The 20,326-nt window shown below is 52.8% G+C and overlaps 1 protein-coding gene across 2 annotated transcripts in view; it reads right to left on the bottom strand.

The window, feature by feature from the left end:
* Positions 1–8,092, bottom strand: part of JPH3 (junctophilin 3) — a 42,763-nt gene extending 34,671 nt beyond the window's left edge. For both annotated transcript variants that reach the window (XM_015292658.4, XM_040707265.2), the window contains exon 1: positions 6,916–8,092. In XM_015292658.4, the coding sequence (XP_015148144.2) occupies positions 6,916–7,297 (382 nt within the window). In that variant the 5' untranslated portion in view covers positions 7,298–8,092. The remainder of the gene's footprint in view (positions 1–6,915) is intronic.
* Positions 8,093–20,326: the final 12,234 nt, after the last annotated feature.

The raw sequence follows: 20,326 nt of genomic DNA, 5'->3' as shown, positions 1-20,326 counted from the left end.
CAGGTGAGCTTCACTGCCTGGGCTGCCACACAACACGGGGCCATCCCCAAAGCGTGGCCAGAGCCACTTGGGTTGGTGGCTGTGTTGGATGGAGGCTGTCACCCAAACCTCCCAGCCTGCTTCTGCAACTCAGTGCAACTCTGAGCTGTCCGAAGCGCTGTTCACAACCCAGCAGAAGCAATTAGGCCCTGCAAATTGCTGGTTTATCTTGTGAAGGATCCTTCCTGGGATGCTCACCTCCTCTCTTATCGCTGAATAACACCACGTTTTAATTAAAGACATCCGACGGCAATAATTAGGCCAATCTCTTGAATTCCGACACAGAGGAGGTGGAGGGGAGAAAAGAGGGTGGGAATACTCCCCAGGGGTGTCCAAAAGCCATGGATGAGTGGCACTGAGGGACGTGGTTAGTGGGCATGGTGGGGGTGGGTTGGGGTTGGGCTTGGGGCTCTCAGAGGTCTTTTGCCATGATAAAAACATGGAGCTGCTTCTGCTGTGGCAGCCTGGTGGGTTGTTTGCTGGAAATACGCTTGGGTAAGCGCTTGCACAGAGGAGGATAGAAGGTATGGATTTTTGAGTATGTAAATATGATCCGCAGGCACAAGCACGTGACAGATGTTAGTCATTGCTTAATGCGAGGCTGGATACAGGCATGCAGGATGGGCACAGGGAGGGATGGGATGGGAAAGGATGGGAAGGGAGAAATGCTCCGAACTGTTGGAGCTAAGACCAAACCCTGGCACTGCCAATGCTGATGGGGATTGCTGTGCTACAGCACAGTCACCCGCCTTTCTCAAAGCAGCAGGTCCTGCAGCCAGGTGAAATATAGCTTTAAAGGATGGGAGAACCCAAAAGATATGCTTCCAGTTGTCCTAAGAGCATGGTCCTCAGCCTTAGGGAATAAGCAAAGCAACAGCCCCCAGCCCCAGCTGTTGCGATGCATTTAATTTTAAGGAGGCCTGAAGCAGGACAGCTTTAGCAGGAGGGGTGGGAAACACATTGCCGTATAGCTCAGCACCTTTCTTATGGCTAATGTGCTCCTCACACAAAGCAGAGTGAAATTGGGCTAATGCTTAGGCTGCTAATCCCCCTTGGCGTAATCCTCCTCCCAAACTCTCTGTTCTCACCCCGTTTCTCAGCAGGGCTCAAAGGACTCAGGGCTGACTGCTCCAGGATGGGTGCTGTGGGATGGGGGTTGGGTGAACCCATCAGGGTTTGGCAGCACTACATGCACTATCAGCCCCTCAGATCCCCCACATCGTTCCACTGTGCAATTCAGAGCACAGTGAGGGTCTTTGGTATATCCCATCCCTTTGGGTAATCAATGCTCTGTCTTTGCAGCACCAATATCAAACCCCAGATATAAATATATTCAATCCATCTGCTGCTTATGACTGATAGTTGCTCAACTATCTCACAAGATACGTCCCAACCCAGCATTGTCCCCTACGGGATCGTCACCAACGCCGTCCTGCCTGGCTCCTACATCATCAGGTAGTGTCTATAGTAATGCGGATCATCCATCTACATGAGCGTTCCCCGATTCAAGACATTCAAGTTTAATCAGGTTAATTTTAAAACCACAGCTTTTTTTTTTTTTTCCCTCTTTCCAACAGAAGGCATTTTTAGCTCTCAGCTGCTGGTTTCCAAGCCTGTAAGAATGACTTTTCTGCAATAGTCTGGGTGGGAACCTTGCTTCAAAAATGAAGCTGAAAAGTCTTACAAAAATCACATGATGCCACAAGCTGGAGCTTCTAGAGAGAATGTTCTGCTCCAGGAGCAGATGTCACACAGCCCCATGGGACACCAGATCTGCTCCCTCTTGGCACATGCAAATATCCCATGATTTGCCTTAAAAACCACGAGAAAACCCAACGCGACCCATCCTCGTGACCCCACGGTGCTGCCCTGCCCCACTTCTGCATCCTTCTGCAGACCTCACTGTTGCAGGATGGGGCCCTGAAAGCAAACAGTAAAGCAAGCAGTCCTTCTGTTTTGGGGTGGGCTGCTCTGGGCTGAGGAGCTGCACTCGATGCTCGTGGATCCCTTCCAACGTGGTGTGATCTATGGTTGTATGATTGCAGGACGATGCGTCCCAGCCTAAAACACCCAGATGGAGGACTGTCCACGTTGCTCCTATAGGGTGAGTGATCCCAATGAAAAGGGCGGTGAGTGTCCATATGGCTGTGAGTTAACAGAGATAATGAAGCGTTGAAAGGGCAGCAACGCTGCACATTGGAACTGGAGGGGTCCCCATTAGCGGTCATGGGGAGATGTGTTGTGGGGCAGATGGCTTTGGGGGGGCCCCATGTTGTCCCCTGGGGCACCACAGTCCAGACAAGGCACCAGAGCTGTCTGCCAGTTTCTAAGTTCCATACTTTCCCCCGGGGCCAAAATCCTTCTGTCCTGAGCAGTACCTGAAACTAAGCAGCGTGTTCCAATGAGATCGGTAATTACCATCAGCCCAAGTCATTAATTTTTAACGAAGCCGGTCGGAATCTTCATTTTGTATTTTGACTCATTTTTCTACATCCCAGCATTTCCATCACTGCTCTCCCATCGTCGCCACTGCGTTCCTTTGCAGGCGCCCTCAGAGCCAAACCCAGGCTGCAGGATGCTCTCCAAACCAGGATGAGCTGAGGGCTGCACCCTCTCTGGTCCTGCAGCATCCCCACTCCATCTCTGTGGTCCCTATGGCCCTCTTTTTGCTTTTGCACATTAATTCCCCTTTTCATCCATGGGAAAGCTCCCGACACGTGTGCTGAGAGCACCTGGAAGTGTCACCAATACCACCACAGGGCTGATGTGGGACACAAAGTGGTGACATGGGACACAAAGTGGTGACATGGGACATGGAGAGGCTGCTCTCACCACATCACATCGCAGTGCATAGCAGGAAAATGTACCAGCCCGGGCCAAGAAATCCCACTTGCCTACTCACACGGTGCTAACAATGAAAACACTAATTATATTTCACTTATCTATCAAAGGGATGATTCAAGGAGGTGAGTGGGCACGGAGCATTACACAAGATGAGCACCGAGGTGCGGCTGCCCGTCCCTTCGGGGTGGCCCTCTTGCAAAGTGTGCATGGATCACACAGGTTGGGCTGGGGGAGACAACTGGAGGGATGGGCAACAGCCATGGGGCACTGGGGATGGGAACCTGGTGCCCAAGGGCTGGGTGGGCTATGGAGACTCCAGATAGAGGTTCCCCCATCCAACCCCTGTCCCACTGGGGTGAGCAGGGAGGGAAGAATGGCTTTGCCAGGGCTGGAATGGGCCCAGGCTGCTCCAGCAAAGGCAATGCAGTGGCCCTGAATGACATTGATGTTCACCCCAATGGATACTCATCCCAGTGGGTGCTCACCCCAATGGATGTTCACCCCAATGGATACTCATCCCAGTGGGTGTTCACCCCAATGGATACTCATCCCACTGGGTGCTCACCCCAATGGATGTTCACCCCAATGGATACTCATCCCACTGGGTGCTCACCCCAACGGATGCTCACCCTGATGCATGCAGCCCCTTCTGCCCAGATCCTGCTACTCAACCTGCTACCAGCTGGGCTGAACCGAGCCCAGGAAACGAGCTCTGCAACCCCAGCATCCAACCAAAGCAACTCTCAGCTCTTGTTTTACATAATATCAGCCTGCTGCTGGATGGGGCAGGAGGCATCGAGCGATTCTGGCAGTGGGATGAGGATGCATGGGTGGGGAAAGATGGTGCACACGTGTGCCACAGATGCACGGACATAGGCTGGGTGTGCAGTGATGACAAGGAGCTTCAGCACAAAGTGGTCTCCCTGAGGAAGCTGTGTTTGCATATTGGTGCCCCATGCAGTATATTTGCATCGCCGTGCATGCGACCGCATGGCTTAGGGAAGGGAGTTTGCATGGGCATGGGGTAAGAGGGTGGGGGGCAGAGCACGTGCGTGGGGGTCCGTGCACAGAGTGGGGAAGCGGCGTGGGGAGCAGAGGCGTGTGTGCACCGTGCTGAGCGTGGCGGTGTGGGAGGTGTGAGCTCTGCAAGCTGCGTGCGGGGGCAGCTGGTGTGGGGGTTGGCAGCACCCGGCGTGGGGGGGACAGTGCCTGGGGCTGTGAGCCGGGGGTGCTGAGCAGGGAGACGTCGTTATCCGTGCCTGAGCTGAATGCATCGATGGGCGTGTGCATGGCAAGATACTGCATCCCTAATAGTGCTGGTAATGGCTGGGGGAGTTCTGGGGTTGGCCCCTAACGCTGTTGCACCAGGAGAAATTGGAGTGAAAGGCAGGGATTTGGTGGCATCTTGCTTCCTCAGCCTGGCTGTGCATTTAGGGGGCCCATCCCCTAGCCCTGGTTGATGTGCTATAAAAAATAGCATGTAAGGGATGAATATTTATCTGTGGGTGGCAAGTGACAGATGCTGGGGCGAGGATTCTAGGATACTTCAGTTTGATGGAGGTAATAACTTGAATAGATTAATGAGAAACATCCTTCCCCGGTGTTGCCTCCCCTGTACCACAGCTACACGGTGCCCTTGGAGCAAACATCGCCTTCTTGCACCCGAGAACACAAAGTTCACCAAGCTCTGGTGTCCAAAGGTCTGGAGGCGTCCGACCCCACCCAAAGTGGAGATGTGGGATTGGGAAAGGCTCCCTGGCAGCTCAGTCCAGTAAAGTGCATCCTTGGCTGGGCCAAGATGGGATCGGAGAGTGTGGGCATTGGGGTGTGCATGGGGTATCCCCATTCCCAGCACCTGGCCATGAGCTCTGCAGCTCTGTACGGCCCCACGCAGCCATTCCCTTCTCCCAGCACTGTGTACAGTCCCCAGAGGACAGCGTTTTGCTCTGGACCTCTTCCCCTACCCATCTCACACCCCCTCCTAAAAGCCACAGACGTGCATGGAGAGGTTTTTGCTCCTGAGCACAGGGAAGCTGGGCTGGCCCGACAAGATGGAAGCAGCAGCTCTTGGCTTCTGGTAGCTTCTCAGAGCCATGAGCAGCATGCAGCCCGGCCTGGGCACGCACCCTGTGCTGTCCTGCGTGGGGTGGGGGGCAACAGAGGTGTGAGGCTGGAGCAGCCCCCAACACCACAGGCTCTTCCTACAAATGCCCCCATTGGGGTCTGAATGCTGGGGGGGGGGGGGGGTGGTATGGGAGCAGTACCGGAGTTCAGAGCATGCAGAACACCCCCCACCCCCCCCAACACCTCCTGACCCCTCACTGCGAGCACTGCCTGAGTTTTATTCCCATCACAAGGATGTCAGAGCTAGGGATCACTCCCAACCCCAAACCCAACCAATCCCAGCATTATTCCAGGCATCTGAAACAAAAGGTGCAGCTGTATTTTCCTCTCAGAGAGAGCCCCCCCCCCCCCCCCCCCCCCCCCCCCCCGTGCAAATCGCCTTTATAAATAAAGCCACCTCTTCCCCCTCTCCCTCCGAGAGCACACATTGCTGCGGGTACCACGTCTGATCATAGGGCAGCGCTGGGCTCGCTGGAGAAAGCTCTTGCAGCACCTGGCAGGAAGGCTGCGACGGAGCTCAGCTCCTGCAATCCCCCAACCGTGGCCATCCTGGTAAACCCCAACGCCATAAAACAGAAGGAACCTGCTTGGGGTGTGCACATCCAGCAGCAAACCAAAGCCCCGCTGCAGGGAGGTGGGCCTGGCTCGTATCATGGTGGCAATCCGGATGGAAGGACCCCGAAACGCTACGGAGGATGATACAGCCACTTAAGGAGAGCACCAGCTGTTTTCCCTAGTTTGGCCCTAAAGCTCGTTAGCCCGGCCATTGCTGATCGCTCCAATTGGGTTTTCTTGTTGTTGTTGGTTTTTGTTGTTTTTTTTTCCCCATTTAATCCTGGTTTCCCCTCCACATCTCGCTAAGCCGCGTTGACGGCAGAGAATAGCTTCTGTGATCCCTCTGAGCCCCTACGCTAAGCATTAAGCCGTAAACTAGGAATGTAAGACTCTTGTCTGAATTAAATTCTTTTGCCTGGGCATTATTCATTAAGTGTGGGGCTGAAGGCAGGGTGTGCACGAAGCCCTCGGCCCCTCTCACGCAGGGTTTGCTGCAATAGAGCTGTGTGGATCTGCCCCAGACATCCCTGCGTGCTCCGCTCCCCCCTGCCCTGCTTTGCTGCATCCACTCCATGCAAATCCTACAGGTTACAGTGGTGCAGAACTGCCCCGTCCCGCGTGCAACTCGGGCTGCTCCCACCAGCTTGGCCCACCCCATCCTCCCTGCTTCGTCCTCCATTGCTCAGGTGCCAGCATCTCGTCCCCTCTCCAAAAAAAGCCTTTCTGGGTGCAGGCCTGGTGCTGTGACCAGCTGAACATATGGGGCTACCTGTGGCAAAGAGGCGGCCTGGTGCCATGCCGGCTGCTGCCTTATCTCCTGTAGGGCAGAGAGCAGCCCTCGCTCCAAGCGAGCAGGTTGCTATGTCCCAGACTTCAGCCTAAGCCTGGGGGCTGGACCCCATAGCTCACTGCTACCCACACATCCGTCAGTGGTACCCACACATTGCTGGTACCCAAACATCCCTCACTGGTACCCACAGATTGTTGGTACCCATACACCCACCATTGGTACCCACAGATTGTTGGTACCCATACACCCACCATTGGTACCCACAGATTGTTGGTAGCCATACACCCATCATTGGTACCCACAGATTGTTGGTACCCATACACCCATCACTGGTACCCATATATCCATCATTGGTACCCATACATCCCTCAGTGGTACCCACACATCATTGGTACCCACACATCCCTCAGTGGTACCCACACATCCCTGGTACCCACGCATCCATCTCTGGTACCCACACATTGTTGATACCCATACATCCCTCACTGGTACCCACACATCCATTGCTGGTACCCACACACCACTTCGTGCCCCAGCTTGGGAGATATCAAGACGCCACCTACCTCCATCCGAGTAGGTCTCAGTCCCGTAGCCATCCTGTAATCCATTGCTCCAGGTGCCTTCGTACTTGGCCCCATTTCCAGTGCATTCTCGGACCCCGTACCGTCCCTTAAATCCGTGGGTCCACTCTCCTTTGTACACCCACTTCCCCTTGCTCTCCATGCCAATGCCATGGCGCTTGCCCTGCGCCCAGGTGCCCTGGTAAGTGTTGCCGCTGGGCCAAGTGTAGACCCCCAACACCTCAAAGCCGTGACTCCAGGAGCCCGAATATTCACCTTGACCCTTGGGGCCGGTACAGATTCCGTGGCCATGAGCCTTTCCGTCCTCCCAGCCTCCACAGTACGACCCTCCATCGTCAAAATTAAACCTTCCCCCACTGGACATGCATGTAATTCGGTTTGCAAATCCCCCAAAAGGTGAAAAGAAAACAACAACAACAACAGCAACAACAACCAAAACGATGCGGGAGGGAAAAGCGGAACGATGACTTGGAGAAAAAAAGAAAAAAAAAAGAAAAAGAAGGATAGAAAAATCAGGTTGCAATCATGCACCAGATCCAGGCGCTGCTCAAGCCAGTTCCTCGTGATTATTCATTCTCTGGGAGTGTGTTCGGGATCGGTTGGCTCTTCCCCTGCTGTGGAAACAGTATCATTAAAAAAAAAAAAAATAGCAGCAAGAACAGCGGCAGCTATTGGGTTTTGGTGCAAACGACTCCACCTAAAAACCATCCACGGCAGAAAACGGGGGTGGAGGGGAGAGAGAGAAAGGGGGGGGTTGATGGGGAGAGGGGGGGGGGGGGAGAAAAAAAAAAAGAAAAAAGAGGCCAAACGCCAAAGAGGATGGAAATAACGGGGCTGGGAGGGAGGGCCCCCCCGCTCCCGGCTCAGGCCGCCCGGCCCCGGCGCATGGCTCAGCAGCAATGCGGTTCCCCCACCGCCTCCCGGCCTCGCCCTACGCACGTCCTAAAAACCCTCTCCCGCAGCCGCCGCTCCCCCGCAGCTCTGCCCGCCGCGGGAGCCGCTCGCTGGGGCCGCCCGTGCCCGCATGCTGCTCGCCGCCAGGCCCCGGGGGGGGGGGGGGAGCGAGGGTCGGGCCGCGCTCCCCCTCCTTCCCACGGGGCTAAATCCTGCTTATCAACGAGCAGGGATCCTGGGCTGCTGCTCTGCCTCAGCTCCGGGTGGATTTAAAGAGACAGCGGCTGCGGCTGCCCCCTCCCTCCCTCCTTCCCTCCCTTCCTCCTTCCTTTCCTTTCCTTCCCTTCCCTCCCTCTCTCCCTCCCTCCCTCCAGAAGGATGCTGCCGGGGTTGGATTTATCTCGCTCCGCTCTCCATCCCTCCCCGCTCCTTCCGTTTGGGATCCGGCGCGCCGCAACCCCTCTTCTTGATTCGCATCGCTCCAGGCTGCGTCCCCCCTCCCTTCGGCATCCCGGGGCGGTCAGAACGGTGCGCAGGGCCTGGGCTGCCGGGCCCGGGGGGGAGGAGAAGGGGAGGTTTGCAGGATGGAGGGAGATGCGGGCTCATTTAGTGTCCCCATCCTGCAGTGCACGCGCCGGGTGCCGGCAGCAGCCATGTGCCCGCTGTGTTTGCTGTCACACATGAGTGAATGAGGGTCGAAGGGGAGCTCCGTTGAGAAACAAAACGAGCGAGGTGCTCACCAGTGCCCATAGAGCAAAATAGAGGTTGGCGACCCTGCACGTAGCAGGGGGTTGAAACTCGATGATCACTGCGGTCCTTTTCAACCCAGGCCATTCTGTGGTTGTGTGAAAACAGAATCACGGCATCCATCAGGTTGGAAAAGACCTCCGACGTCCTCAGGTCCAACCCCAACCCATCCCACCACGTCCCGCAGTGCCACGTCCCCGTGGTTCTGGGGCACCCCCAGGGATGGTGACTGCCCCTCTCCCTGTGCAGCCCGTGCCAATGCATCACCGCTCTTCAGGAGAAGGAATTATTCCTAATATCCCTCCTGGCACGCCGTGAAGCTGTTCCCTCTCATACTACCAACCACGGTCCAACACGGTTGTTGGATTAGGTGATCGTAGAGCTCTTTCCCAACCTTTGTGATTATTCAGCTCTGCAATTCCACCCTTCTCCCGATCCCTTCCAACTACGGCATTCCAGTCCCAGCATCCCAGCTGCGTCCCCCTGAGTCCCTCCTGCCCCCATTGCCCACCCAATGGGAGCTTTGGGGCTGTGCTCCCCGCTCTCCTTCTCGCTCGGTGCATTTTCTGGAGCATCCACGGAAGCACAGAACCACCCTCGTCTGGAGGAAGTCTTCCTCCTCGCAGGAGCTGGAGGGAAGAGATGCAACCAGAGTGGGTGGGAACTCTCCCACTAAAGCCTTTTTTTCAGTGGAAAACGTCTTTTCAAACCACACTGAGCCCTTAATCAATGTGAGAACTGCACTCTTTATGCTTCCCCCCCCCCCCCCAAATCCCACGCTTCAGGTACTGCAGATTTTGGCAGCTGCCGACTCCCCTTATTTTCATGAAAGAGAAAGCCTTTGAGTGGAAACCTCCAAACTTTCCAAGAAGAACACTACCAATAAAGTGTTTAAATACAGGGTTGGCTTCTATGGTACTGCAGCTCTACCAGAATGGTTCCTGCTTTTTATCTGGGTTGGATATAAGGAATAATTTCTTCTCCCAAAGAGCAGTCAGGCACTCCAAGCGCACAGGGAAGTGATGGAGTCGCCATCCCTGGAGCTGTTCCAGAACCATGGAGATGTGGCACTGAGGGACCTAATGGGCACAGTGTAATGGGCTGGGGTTGGACTTGATGGTCTTCGAGGTCTTTTCCAACCTTAGGGATTCTATGGTTCTAAAACAAGCCTCAACTTAGGAACAGCACATCTGTGTCTGAATCGTGGGCAGTCTCTGTGCTAAAAATACAGCCATGTGTTGCATCTTTTTCTGTCCGTGAGTGGGTTCTGGTTTTGCAGTGCGGCTGTTGTGAGTCCCACTGCCCTATGGCTGGAGGGGGAGTTGGCTGGGGAGGGATGTGGCTGTTATTAAAGAGTTTATGATGAGCTTTGGGATGCTCAAGTAATGGCCAACGGCGTGTTGGCAGTCAAGTGTGGGCACGTCTGCTGGGTGATTGGGAGTGCTGGGGCCATCACGGTGGGGAGGCCAAGTGCAACACAGCCATGCTGCTGCCTCCAACCCTTCCTACACCCCAAATAAATCTGTTTTTTTCCCAGACTTTACCCACAGGCCGGGAGTTAGAATCATCAAACCACAGCATCATAGAATCATCACGGCTGGAAAAGACCTCCAAGATGAAATCCAGCCCCAGCCCATCCCACCGTGCCCACTCACCGTGTCCTTCAGTGCCACATCTCCACGGTGACTCCATCACTCCCATGGGCAGCTGTGCCAATGCATCCCCTCTCCATTATCCACAGCTTTCCAGCCCTGGGGACTCCTTTCCAGACCAGTCAGTATCTCCTGGTTGCTGCTGAGGTTAGGAGAGAGGAAATTCAAGGGGTTGGGCTGCAGCAGGAATCCTCCAGCACCTCTGCTGAACTCTGCAGACATTTCCCCGAAGGGCACAGACAGCATTAAGCAGAACTGCCAAGCTTTTTAAAATAATCGAGTGCATTTGCGCACGAGGGGAAGTGATACGGTGTTTGGAATAAAAGGAACAAAGTTGGAAAAAATACAATAAAAAGCAAATCAGCTTATGGTAATGGTAAGCACCCATCAGATCAAGGAACGGAGCGTAGAGGAGGGGAAGAGAAGGTGGGCATTGGGAAGGATGGAAAATGCAGGGAATGAAATCAGCAGCTGCAGCTCTGCAGACGGGATGCTGGTGGGAAGGTGTAGGTCTGGGGGGAGCTCAGCCCGGTCCTGCAATGAAGGAAAAGCATTTTGGCTCATAAATCAAGTGCAGAACATCAGCGAGGCTCAGCCTTCTCAGGAATGCCATCTCAGCAGCTTTGTGCTTTCATGGAGCCGTAGAGTCGTTAAGGTTGGAAAAGACCACTGAGGTCATTGTGTCCAACCCCAGCCCATCACTGCCATGCCCACTGAGCATGGATGCGTCCGGCCATGGGGCTGAGCTGACCTCCTCAAAGGGAAAACTCATGGGGGCTCCAGCCAAGCTGGGAGCATGGCAGCCTGGTAACACGTGAGGGAGGAACAAAGGGAATGGTTCACATTCGCATTCACTGGAAATCAACTAAAATCCATTGGGAAGGATGGAAGGATGTGAAGATCCCCAGGGATATCTCCACTCCCTGCTGCCCTGCAAGGTGGGAGAGATGCTCCACGCCAGACCTGGAAGCAGCATCCAAAGGTGGCTTCAACTCATTGGTCACACAGAAAAAAAAACTGATGTAGAGTGTTTGTGGGTGAATATCCCAGGAAATAAAACACGAGATCTCCAACGGACCTCCGCTCTGCTGCAGGGACTCAGCACCGTCTGCTTCTTCAAGCAGCCGCATCCACGATATCTAATGAAGCCCCTGTGACCACCAGGGGCCGAGCGATGCACACCGGGGGTCTTCAGCTGCCAGTGTTAAAATACCCTCAGGATTTCTGAAAAAAGGGAAGACAGGAATTTCCTAATGACAAAATACTGCCTCCAACATGGGGGGTTTCCCCGCTGTACCTCACCCTGACAGGTGGAGATGGATTTCTCCCTGAACTTGGCATGAGCAATCACTTGATTACATTTGTTATGTGCAAATGAAGTAAAGCTTCAAAGCAGTTTTATACATACACGTATATATACATATATAGATATAGTCGGCACTTTAAAAGGTCCCGTTTCACAAAGCAGAAAATAATTACAAGTCAAATCAATGTGGGGAAAGAATTCAGATGAAAAACGTGCTGGAAAGGGAGAAGCCTTTAAGAATATTTAACCCCCAAAGCAGTAATGCAGACAGAAATCTTTGTTAGGAAACACAGCGTGGCATGGAAAGGAAGTGAAAGAGCCGCCAAGACCAACACATAAAATATAAACATAGAAAAAGAAGGAAAGGGAAACTGTTAGTAATTAATAGACCTCAGATGCAGGGGGAAATTAAAGGCAGAAGGAAAATTTCCAAGATTTTCAAGAATCTCACATTAATGTTGGGCCAATACTACAGAAATGAGGGATTTATCAGTGATGTAGAAATGCTCAGTGCAAGTTTCCTCCTGGTATCTGGTTGAGAAGAGACAAGGTGCCGACGGGGTTGTGGATGCCCCATCCCTGCAGGCATTCAAGGCCAGGCTGGATGTGGCTCTGGGCAGCCTGGGCTGCTGGTTGGCGACCCTGCACATAGCAGGGGGTTGGAACTGGATGAGCATTGTGGTCCTTTTCAACCCAGGCCATTTTATGGTTCCATGACGAATCACTTTCCAAGGGCACAGAGGAGGCACGATGAGAGCTGTGAACCTGTGGATCTGAATAACCTGCACGAGCTGTATGGGAGGTGGCCAAGAAGAGCTGTCTAAAGAATGAATGGGGATTCCCAGCAGGTCTCAGAACAGTCACCAACAGCAGCAGAGTGCTGGGGGAAGGTCAGCACTGCACCCACCAAGGATAGTGTCAGAATGGGCACCAAAGATCCCAAGGCTTTTATCCTGGGTGGGATCCCTGATGAGAGGTGTGACCCAACACCCAACCTGATGGGCCAAGAATGAACGAAGGGTAAGACAATGAATGGAGGGTAAGGCAATGAATGGTGAACAGCGGCTCAGGGAAGAACAGTGGTGGCAAACTAACCGAGGAGTTACAGGTTTGTCAGGGAGAGGCGGCTGTGCCGGTGCAGTCCTTCCAGCTTTCTGACTATTGGAATATTGGTGGTCACACAGATGGTTCCTTGCCGACACCAAGCAGTGCCCACGTGCCCCCAAGGTCTGAAGGCACTGGGTTGGAGTCCACAGCCTCGGATGTCTGCTTGATTTTCATTTCTGCTTCCTGCTCATTTCCTCCTCCTCTTAATTGAATTCCGGGAGCAAACCATCACTCGATGTTGTCCCCAGGTTTTCTCCTATCTGCTTGGTCTCTAGCTAAATTACCCCCGAACCAATTAAAGACCAGAATGATGCTGCAGCAAGCAGGACTGCTGCTAATCTTCCGGTAGATTGCAGCTTATGAAAGTGATTGAAACGGCTGGAAATTACATTACTTGAAGGAGGTCAGCCTCCGAGTTGTAAGCAGCATTTCTCTTTTTTAATATGTGGCTGCTTCAGTGCTAATAATCCCTCTCAGGTCAACAAAAGTCAAGACCTGGGTGAACCAGAAAGAGAAACTCCTGAGTGTCCTTGGGTTTAATACCGGTTCGCAAAGAGCTTAGGAGAAAATGACGGAAGGTTTTGCGTCCTGCAGTAACTGCGCTCACTGTCTCACAGGGGAAATTGGTTTGCAGAGAGAGGAAGGACAGAGATGGCTAATGGGCATGTTACAGGCATGTGGGCAATAAATTACCTTGATTGTCTTCTTTGTGCTGGCCATGGGCTAAGTGCATTTACTGGTCACCGAATGTATCGCATTAACCTGCTGCATACAGTATGTGGCTGTTTATCCTGCCAATTACTGCAAATCTAATCAGCTTTAGCCGGGTAAAAATAGAGCCAGTTTCCGTGTGGAAATCAAGAGGCACAAAAACAGCAGCAAAGAAGCTGATCCTGATCAATGAGCACATGGGAGGAGAGGAGCCGAGCGCCGGCAGCACGGAGCGCGGTGCGATGCCTTCTCCCTGGGTGTCAGATGTGTCCTTCCCGGGGCTGATACCCTCCTGCATCGCCCACAGAAGGAGCTGGGGAGTGGGGGAACTGTGGCCACAGCTTCTCCTCATGCTGGTGTTCTGCTTGCAGGAGCAGACCCCTGGTTTGAGTGCAACGCCGTGCGGAAGGATGGAGATGGCTCTTGCCGTCTTGGATGACAAGTGGATGGCACTGAGATCTTGGAAGCTGAAAATGAACCCAATGGAAAACACTGTGGTTTCTCTGTTGTCTTCAAACCCCGAGGTCTGACTTGCTCTTATTTTACCAGATCGCCGTACTATAAATGTGTGAGCTGCTTGCTCACTATAAAACCCAACCCTTTGCCTTGCCCTTCCCATCCCAGGGGGCAAACCTCTCCCATAGCAGCAGCAAAGTCTAGTCTACCCTATAGTCTACCCAAAGGGACTCAGCATCGCAGCCACCCACATCCACATCCCTCCCTATTTTCACAGGTTAGAAGAGACCCATTGGCTCATTGAGGCCAACCCCTGGCTCCAACCCCGAATACAAACCCTATTTCAGATTGCTACCCCACTACTCCGCCTGGTGTCCACCTTGGCACAGCACAAAACCCAGCCTGGCCAAAACCCAGCCTGACCAATTTTCTGTAGCTGAAAGCTGCTCGTAAACACAACCAAAGCAGCCAGCCTTAACCCAACGGAGCCCAGCCTTTGCCTGTTTCAAACCTTTGAATTCTCTGTCTGAGACCAAGGAGTGGGAGCGCTGCCGATAATTATGGGACATCTGTCACCCGTGTGTTCCCGCTGGTTTTGTCAGGAAATGCAGCTGACATAATGTGAGCAGAAGAGACCTGCTTTGGGAAGCCATTCGGCGTGCTGGTCTCCGTCTCCATCACCACGCTGTGCCCTGCCTGCTCTGCCTGCTGCTGGTGGAAAGGCCGGGGAACCCAAATCTGATGGGAAAGCCATACCCACCGGTCCTGAGATGGGCTCTGACCTGCATGAGATATTAAAAGAATACACAATTTGGGGAATCTTTGCTGTTGTTTGGGGACTGTTTTCTAGAAATGATGGACATAAAAACCCTTTTTTTTTTTATTTTTTTAATTCTGAGAGCTCTCATAAACCCCCATGAGTTTAAGCAGTGGCACAGGCTGCCCAGAGGTGGTGGATGCCCCATCCCTGCAGGCACCCACAGTCAGGCTGGAGGGGCTCTGAGCACTGATGGAGCCGTGGCTGTCCCTGTTCATTGCAGGCAGTGGGACCACATGGCCTTCAGAGGTCCCATCCAACACAAACCAACCTATGGTTCTATAACTTCTGGAGCCAAGGGTTGCACGCGTTGGCCATTGGCTTTCTGTTTTTCTCATGCTCCATGGGGCTGAGAACCAAAATCAGATTTTGCCAAGGGGAAAACTGAGGCAGGGGCCACGTTTTGCTCTCCATCACCTGCGCTGCCCCTTCAGCATCTGTCAGCCAGCACATGGGTTGTCTGATTTCGGGGCAGGTTCTCCTCCCTGCCACTCGCCATCCTCAGCAAAGCCCAGCATGCACCAAACTATGGACACCCGGCAACCAACTCAGCTCCGAGGTAATTTGGCACCAGATTAGACAGACGGGATTATGTTTTCAGTTTAATGGAGATGCTGATGTACTTATTTCTATGTGAATAATGAATGTTTGGAAATGCTTTGAGCACTGCAGATTGTAAGGGCAGTGTATTTCACCGTGCTCAGAAAGCCAGTGGCAGTAGTTTCCCAGAATTGTTTGGACTGTAGCAATAGAGATTTATAATTCATAACAAAGAAGAGATGTCTTTCATTGAAGCAAGAAGACACGGCGATGTGAAAGAGTTGACGTTGCTCCTACTCTATTCTTATGAAATACAACCATGCAACAGTGAGGATGTGTTTTTTTTTCTGAGCAGACAAACAGCTACGTTGGGATTTAGCCCATATTTATGTAGGTTTTCAAAAAAGCTTTCCTTTTTAAGTCCCGTTTTTTAGGGCATCTAAGCGCTTTGCAATCTGGGCTAGCATATCTAGAGTGCCTGAACACACGGAACTCCTTTGCTGCCCAAAAGCTGGAGTGGAAAGCCATCCTACCTGAAGCTCCAGGAAACTCAAAACTGGATTCATGGGGTTTCGAGATCTGCTTAAGGAATCAGTGAGCAGCATTCAGGAGCGGTTCACAACCGGCGGTATTACACGGCGCCTATTAACGTGGGATAATCCAGGAATGAAAGAGAGGGTGAGGGATAAAGGAACGTCGCCCTAGGATGGCGAGACAGGCAGAAATCAAGGCTTGAGAATCTGAAAGCACCAGATTAGGCCAGCCATCACTGTCACGGTACAAAGGAGGCGGCAGGGATGGAGCAGAAAAAGATGTTTCGGTTTTCACTGTGATGGAAGGCACACCTTGGTCCTGCCAGCACAGCATCCCATCAGTATTGGCACTGGGAAATCCTCTGGCATGGGGGAAAACGTGGCTTTGCTCATTGCAGACGCAACGGGAGGTGGGGAGCCCCCTGAAACCCATGCAGCTGAGGGTTCGGAGAATTACAGCGCCAAATGAATATCAGCTTCAGTTTCTTTCTTGTCTCCAGCACCCCAACCTGGCACCTTCCTCAGTGAGCAGAGCAGCATACTGAGGGCTGGATTTTGACAGTAAGGGTGTAGTGGAAATGCTAAGTCACAGCTTGAAGCAGTGATGGAGCACCTGGTGGGAAGGCAGGGCCAGTCCAGGGCAGCTCAGGTGCATGCAATGTACCTGAGTGACCAGAAGGGCTACAGCCAGGATCCACTCCTTCCCAGAGCACATTTAAGGGTTGGCAGTGAAGGTGAGGGTGTCTTGCTGGAGATCCCTCTCTCTCTCTGAGGCCTTCTGAAGGTAAGTCAATTCTTTCCTTTATCTCTGTGCCCACAGCTGTTGCATTTGAGCATGTTCTCCTCTGCTGCAGCCTGGGACTTTGTTACTATGCTGTCATTGCTATGCTTCCTGTAGTGTTACAGAGGGGCTCAAGTCTAACTCTGGAGAGAAAGTCTCCAGGTTATTTCTGTAAGGTCAGCTGCAGGCACCCAGTTAATTGCCAGCTCTACTGAGCCTTCAGTTTGAATATTCAGCTCTGGATTTGCTGTCCTGTCGCTCCATACCCAGCGCTGAGTGTAGCAGAGCATCATCTGCTCCCCCTCGTGTGCTCTGTCCCAGCAGGACCCATCCCTACATCTGTGCACGAATCTCCCATGCTAGAGTAGCATTCAAGGATGGCAGCTATGGGTTTACCTCCACCTCAAGTATTTCCTATGTTTGCTTCCCCAACCAAGCCCCACGTTTGCCCACTGCTGTGCAGCACAAAATCCCATTCCAGTGCTGTGGGGATTTTCCCTTCCTGCCCCAAAGCGCTGCACTGAGCCATGCACCCCATGCTCCTCCCTAAATACCCTTGGTTTATATTTACTCCATAAAATGCTTTGGGATCACTTTGGGAAGGAAGACGTCCCCGCAGCATAAGATGATACCATCCTTGAGTGCTTATTTCCACGAGTTGCTGTTCCTATGAATTGCAGCCCAGCAGTTTGCTATTCCAGCCTTATGAAACAGGAGCACAGCAGGGGTGTGGAAGGGGCCCTCAGCACAGCAGGAAGAGAGCAGTAAGAGCTCCCCGTGGGCCCCAGCCAAATGCTTCCCATCCTTGTAATACTGTGACCAGAAAGATGGCCTCAGCAAAATGCAGCCCTTGGCCAAGTGTGCTTTTATTGCAGGCTTGCTGTCCCAGACTGTCTCACTGCTCTTCTGTGACCTATTGCATCATGTGTCAACCAGACGTGATTCCTGGCATGGGGTGCACCAGGAGGACCAGACCAGCCTCCTCCTGGAGCTCAGCCCTGTAGTCACTGCTAATAGTTTAGCAACATCTCTGTTGAGAGGAGAAGGCCATGTTCTCTGAGTGGTTTGGGAGTCACTCGATCCAAACATAACAAGTGATTGATAGCCATGAGACAGTCTTTCCTGGAGCATCACCTACTAAGGCTACACCCATTTCCCCCCCCCCCCCCCCCCCCACACACACACACTTTTTGTGGTTAATGCTATATTTTCTTAATGGTTATTTTCCTTTGATGTTCAAACAGCACCCAGAATCCCAGACAGTGTGGAAAGAAAGCCCGTGCCTGGTTGAGTTGTTTCAGAACACACCTTCACATGGGATGCAGGAGACACCCCAGTACTTCCCAGCTGCTGGGCTGGGCTGGAATCCTCCTTTCCTGGGGATCAATGATCCAAATCACAGCTGCCACATCAGCCCTTCCCCACATTTCAGTGTGGCCATCAGGTCGCTGTGCTTAGGCAGGCTGAGGACTGGGTGCCGAAAAGGACATGGATTTGGCCTGTCCCAGAACGTACAGGATAGAGTCACATTTCCCATGATTTCTGGGGTCTGCAGCAATAGTAGGTTCCTGGCACCCTCTAATGGAAAAGACAAGTCACTGACTTGCTGTTCTGCCAGCCTGCCTTTCTATTTTTAATTTAATACCCCAGTAATCACTCCCAGCTGGGTGAGATACAGCTCACACCAGTGCGGACCCACAGCATGAGCTGAGCAAATGTCAGGGCTGTGCAGGGAAGGAGCCACAGCCCCGAGCCCAGAACTGCTGCTTTACTTATGGAAATGAGAGGCAGGAGCTGATCAGCTCTGACATTTGTGCCTTGGTTGTGAATGTGAGACATGTGCTATTGGGCTAACCGTGTTATATGGCCGGTCCTTCCCTTGGTGGTGTTTTGGGGCTTATTTTTCCAAGCTTGGCAGCTGAATCTTGGCCAGCGTGCTCTGGAGCTGAACAGAATTGCTGCTTGGATCAGATGTTGCTTATTTTATTTATTATTTTTAAAGCTCTCTGCTTGCTAGGATGTGATGCAGGTAGCTGAGGTCCCATACACAGCCCTTTGGCGGGGGTCCTGCTGGCCTTTCAGAGGCATGGAAAAGGCCACGTAGGTGGTATTCCTGCATCCTCAGTGGAAGGATGTTTGGGTTTTGGGATCAGGATTTTGGGGTCGGCGTGCAGATCCCAAGTTGGGCCCTGCAGAAATGGCAGCCCCAGGGGCTCTGTCCCATGCACTGCCCTACCCAGACACTGCCTTGCTTGGGGAGGGTGCAGGCTGTAGGTGGGAGCTGACACATCCATGCCAGCGCCGAAGCTCTGGGTTTGCTGCCAGATGCAAACAGGGCAAAGGTGGTGCTTCCCTTCAGCGAAAAGCTCCAGCAAAAGACAGCAGAAGAAAACAGCAAAGTGCCCCGAGCTTGGCCAACGTGCCATTGCTGGCAGAGCAAAACTGGGGCTGCCAGGTGACAGAAACCCACGGAGGTCTGCTGTCCCTTGGCATTGCTGAGCATGGGGGGATGCATTTTATTGGGGAGCTGAAGGCAGAGCTCTGGGAGCGAAGGCTGCTGCTGGAATTGGGCAGCTGGCTTCTCAAATCCCGTTAAAATTCTTTTACTTTTAGACTCCGGGTTTCCACAGCAACAAAGCACACAGCTCTCTGCGGAGTTCGGGGCTATAAATAAGCCCTGGATCTATAGTTGTGATATTAGCTACGAGGGCTTTGAGGAATCGCGTGTGGTGACGAAGCGAAGGGCTCAGTGCTGGAAGGAAATGTGTTTAATGAGGAAATGATGGTTCCCAGCTCGGTTTGGATGGTGGTTTTCCTTTGTTCAAAGGCACCAAGCACAGCACCCAGTATGGCCCTGCCTTACCCAGGGTGGCACTGATGTCTGTAGGGTCGTTGGATATGGTGCCCCACAGTCTCTGCTTGGCACAGCTCTGCATTTCAGTGTGTTTCTTACAAACAAGAGGTGGCCTTCAGCCACTTTCACAGCCCCAGTCCTTCTGGGGAAGCAATGAAGCAGCCAAGACTGGAGCAGACCCTCATAACCCCATTCTCATCGCATGCTGCTGCCATACAGTGACCCCATGGCTCTGCTGTGTGTGCCGTCCCTATTTAGGGAAGGACTTGATGTGTGCTAACCTGAAGCACAGCTCTCAATCCTAATTGCTTCCCTGAGGTGGGATTGCTGTGGGTCACGGTCAGAGGGCAGGAATTTGGGGTGCAGGACCCAAAGGAGAGCTGCCCTCACCTCTCCACACCACCTCGTAAACAGAGCTGCAATCCCAGAAGGAAGGGTAAATACGAGCTGTGTTGGGAGCAGGGAGGAAATTAAATAGCTATCACATGGCATACAAACAAGCTCGTCAGGGAGAGGGAATTGGAGGCTTGGAGCTCACAGAACAGATTTGTAGACAGTAGTGAGGAGGAGGAGGAGATGAGGAAGGAGAAGAAAGGAAACACAAATCAAGGAGTTATTTAGAGTTTCCTCTGCTGCAGACAGAAGGTCCGTGTTATTCAAACAGATGTACTGCGTGCCACCGGTTCTCTTCTGTTTGTTATTTTAAGGATGGTCTTAAGAGGAAAATAAATTCCACTGGAAGGCTCTTTTATACCCATTTTAGGCAGTCTGTGGAGAGGAGCCCAAGGAGTGGGGCTGGGGAGATTCCTCCAGGCTGAGTGGTGCTGCAGCCCCTGCAGCGAGGGAACCCACTGGCAGCACCCACTGCTGCTCCCCTGGCAGAACTATGGGAAGGTACGGTCTGCTGGCACAGAGGTGGGCTTTGGGAAAACCCATGTAATGCTGACGTGGGGCTGCTGATCTGTCAGTCTCTCCTCTGTGCCTGGAAAGATCAC

Source organism: Gallus gallus, chromosome 11, assembly GCF_016699485.2.
Source record: "Gallus gallus isolate bGalGal1 chromosome 11, bGalGal1.mat.broiler.GRCg7b, whole genome shotgun sequence".
Lineage (NCBI taxonomy): Eukaryota > Metazoa > Chordata > Aves > Galliformes > Phasianidae > Gallus > Gallus gallus.
This window is presented reverse-complemented; position numbering and strand designations above follow the sequence as displayed.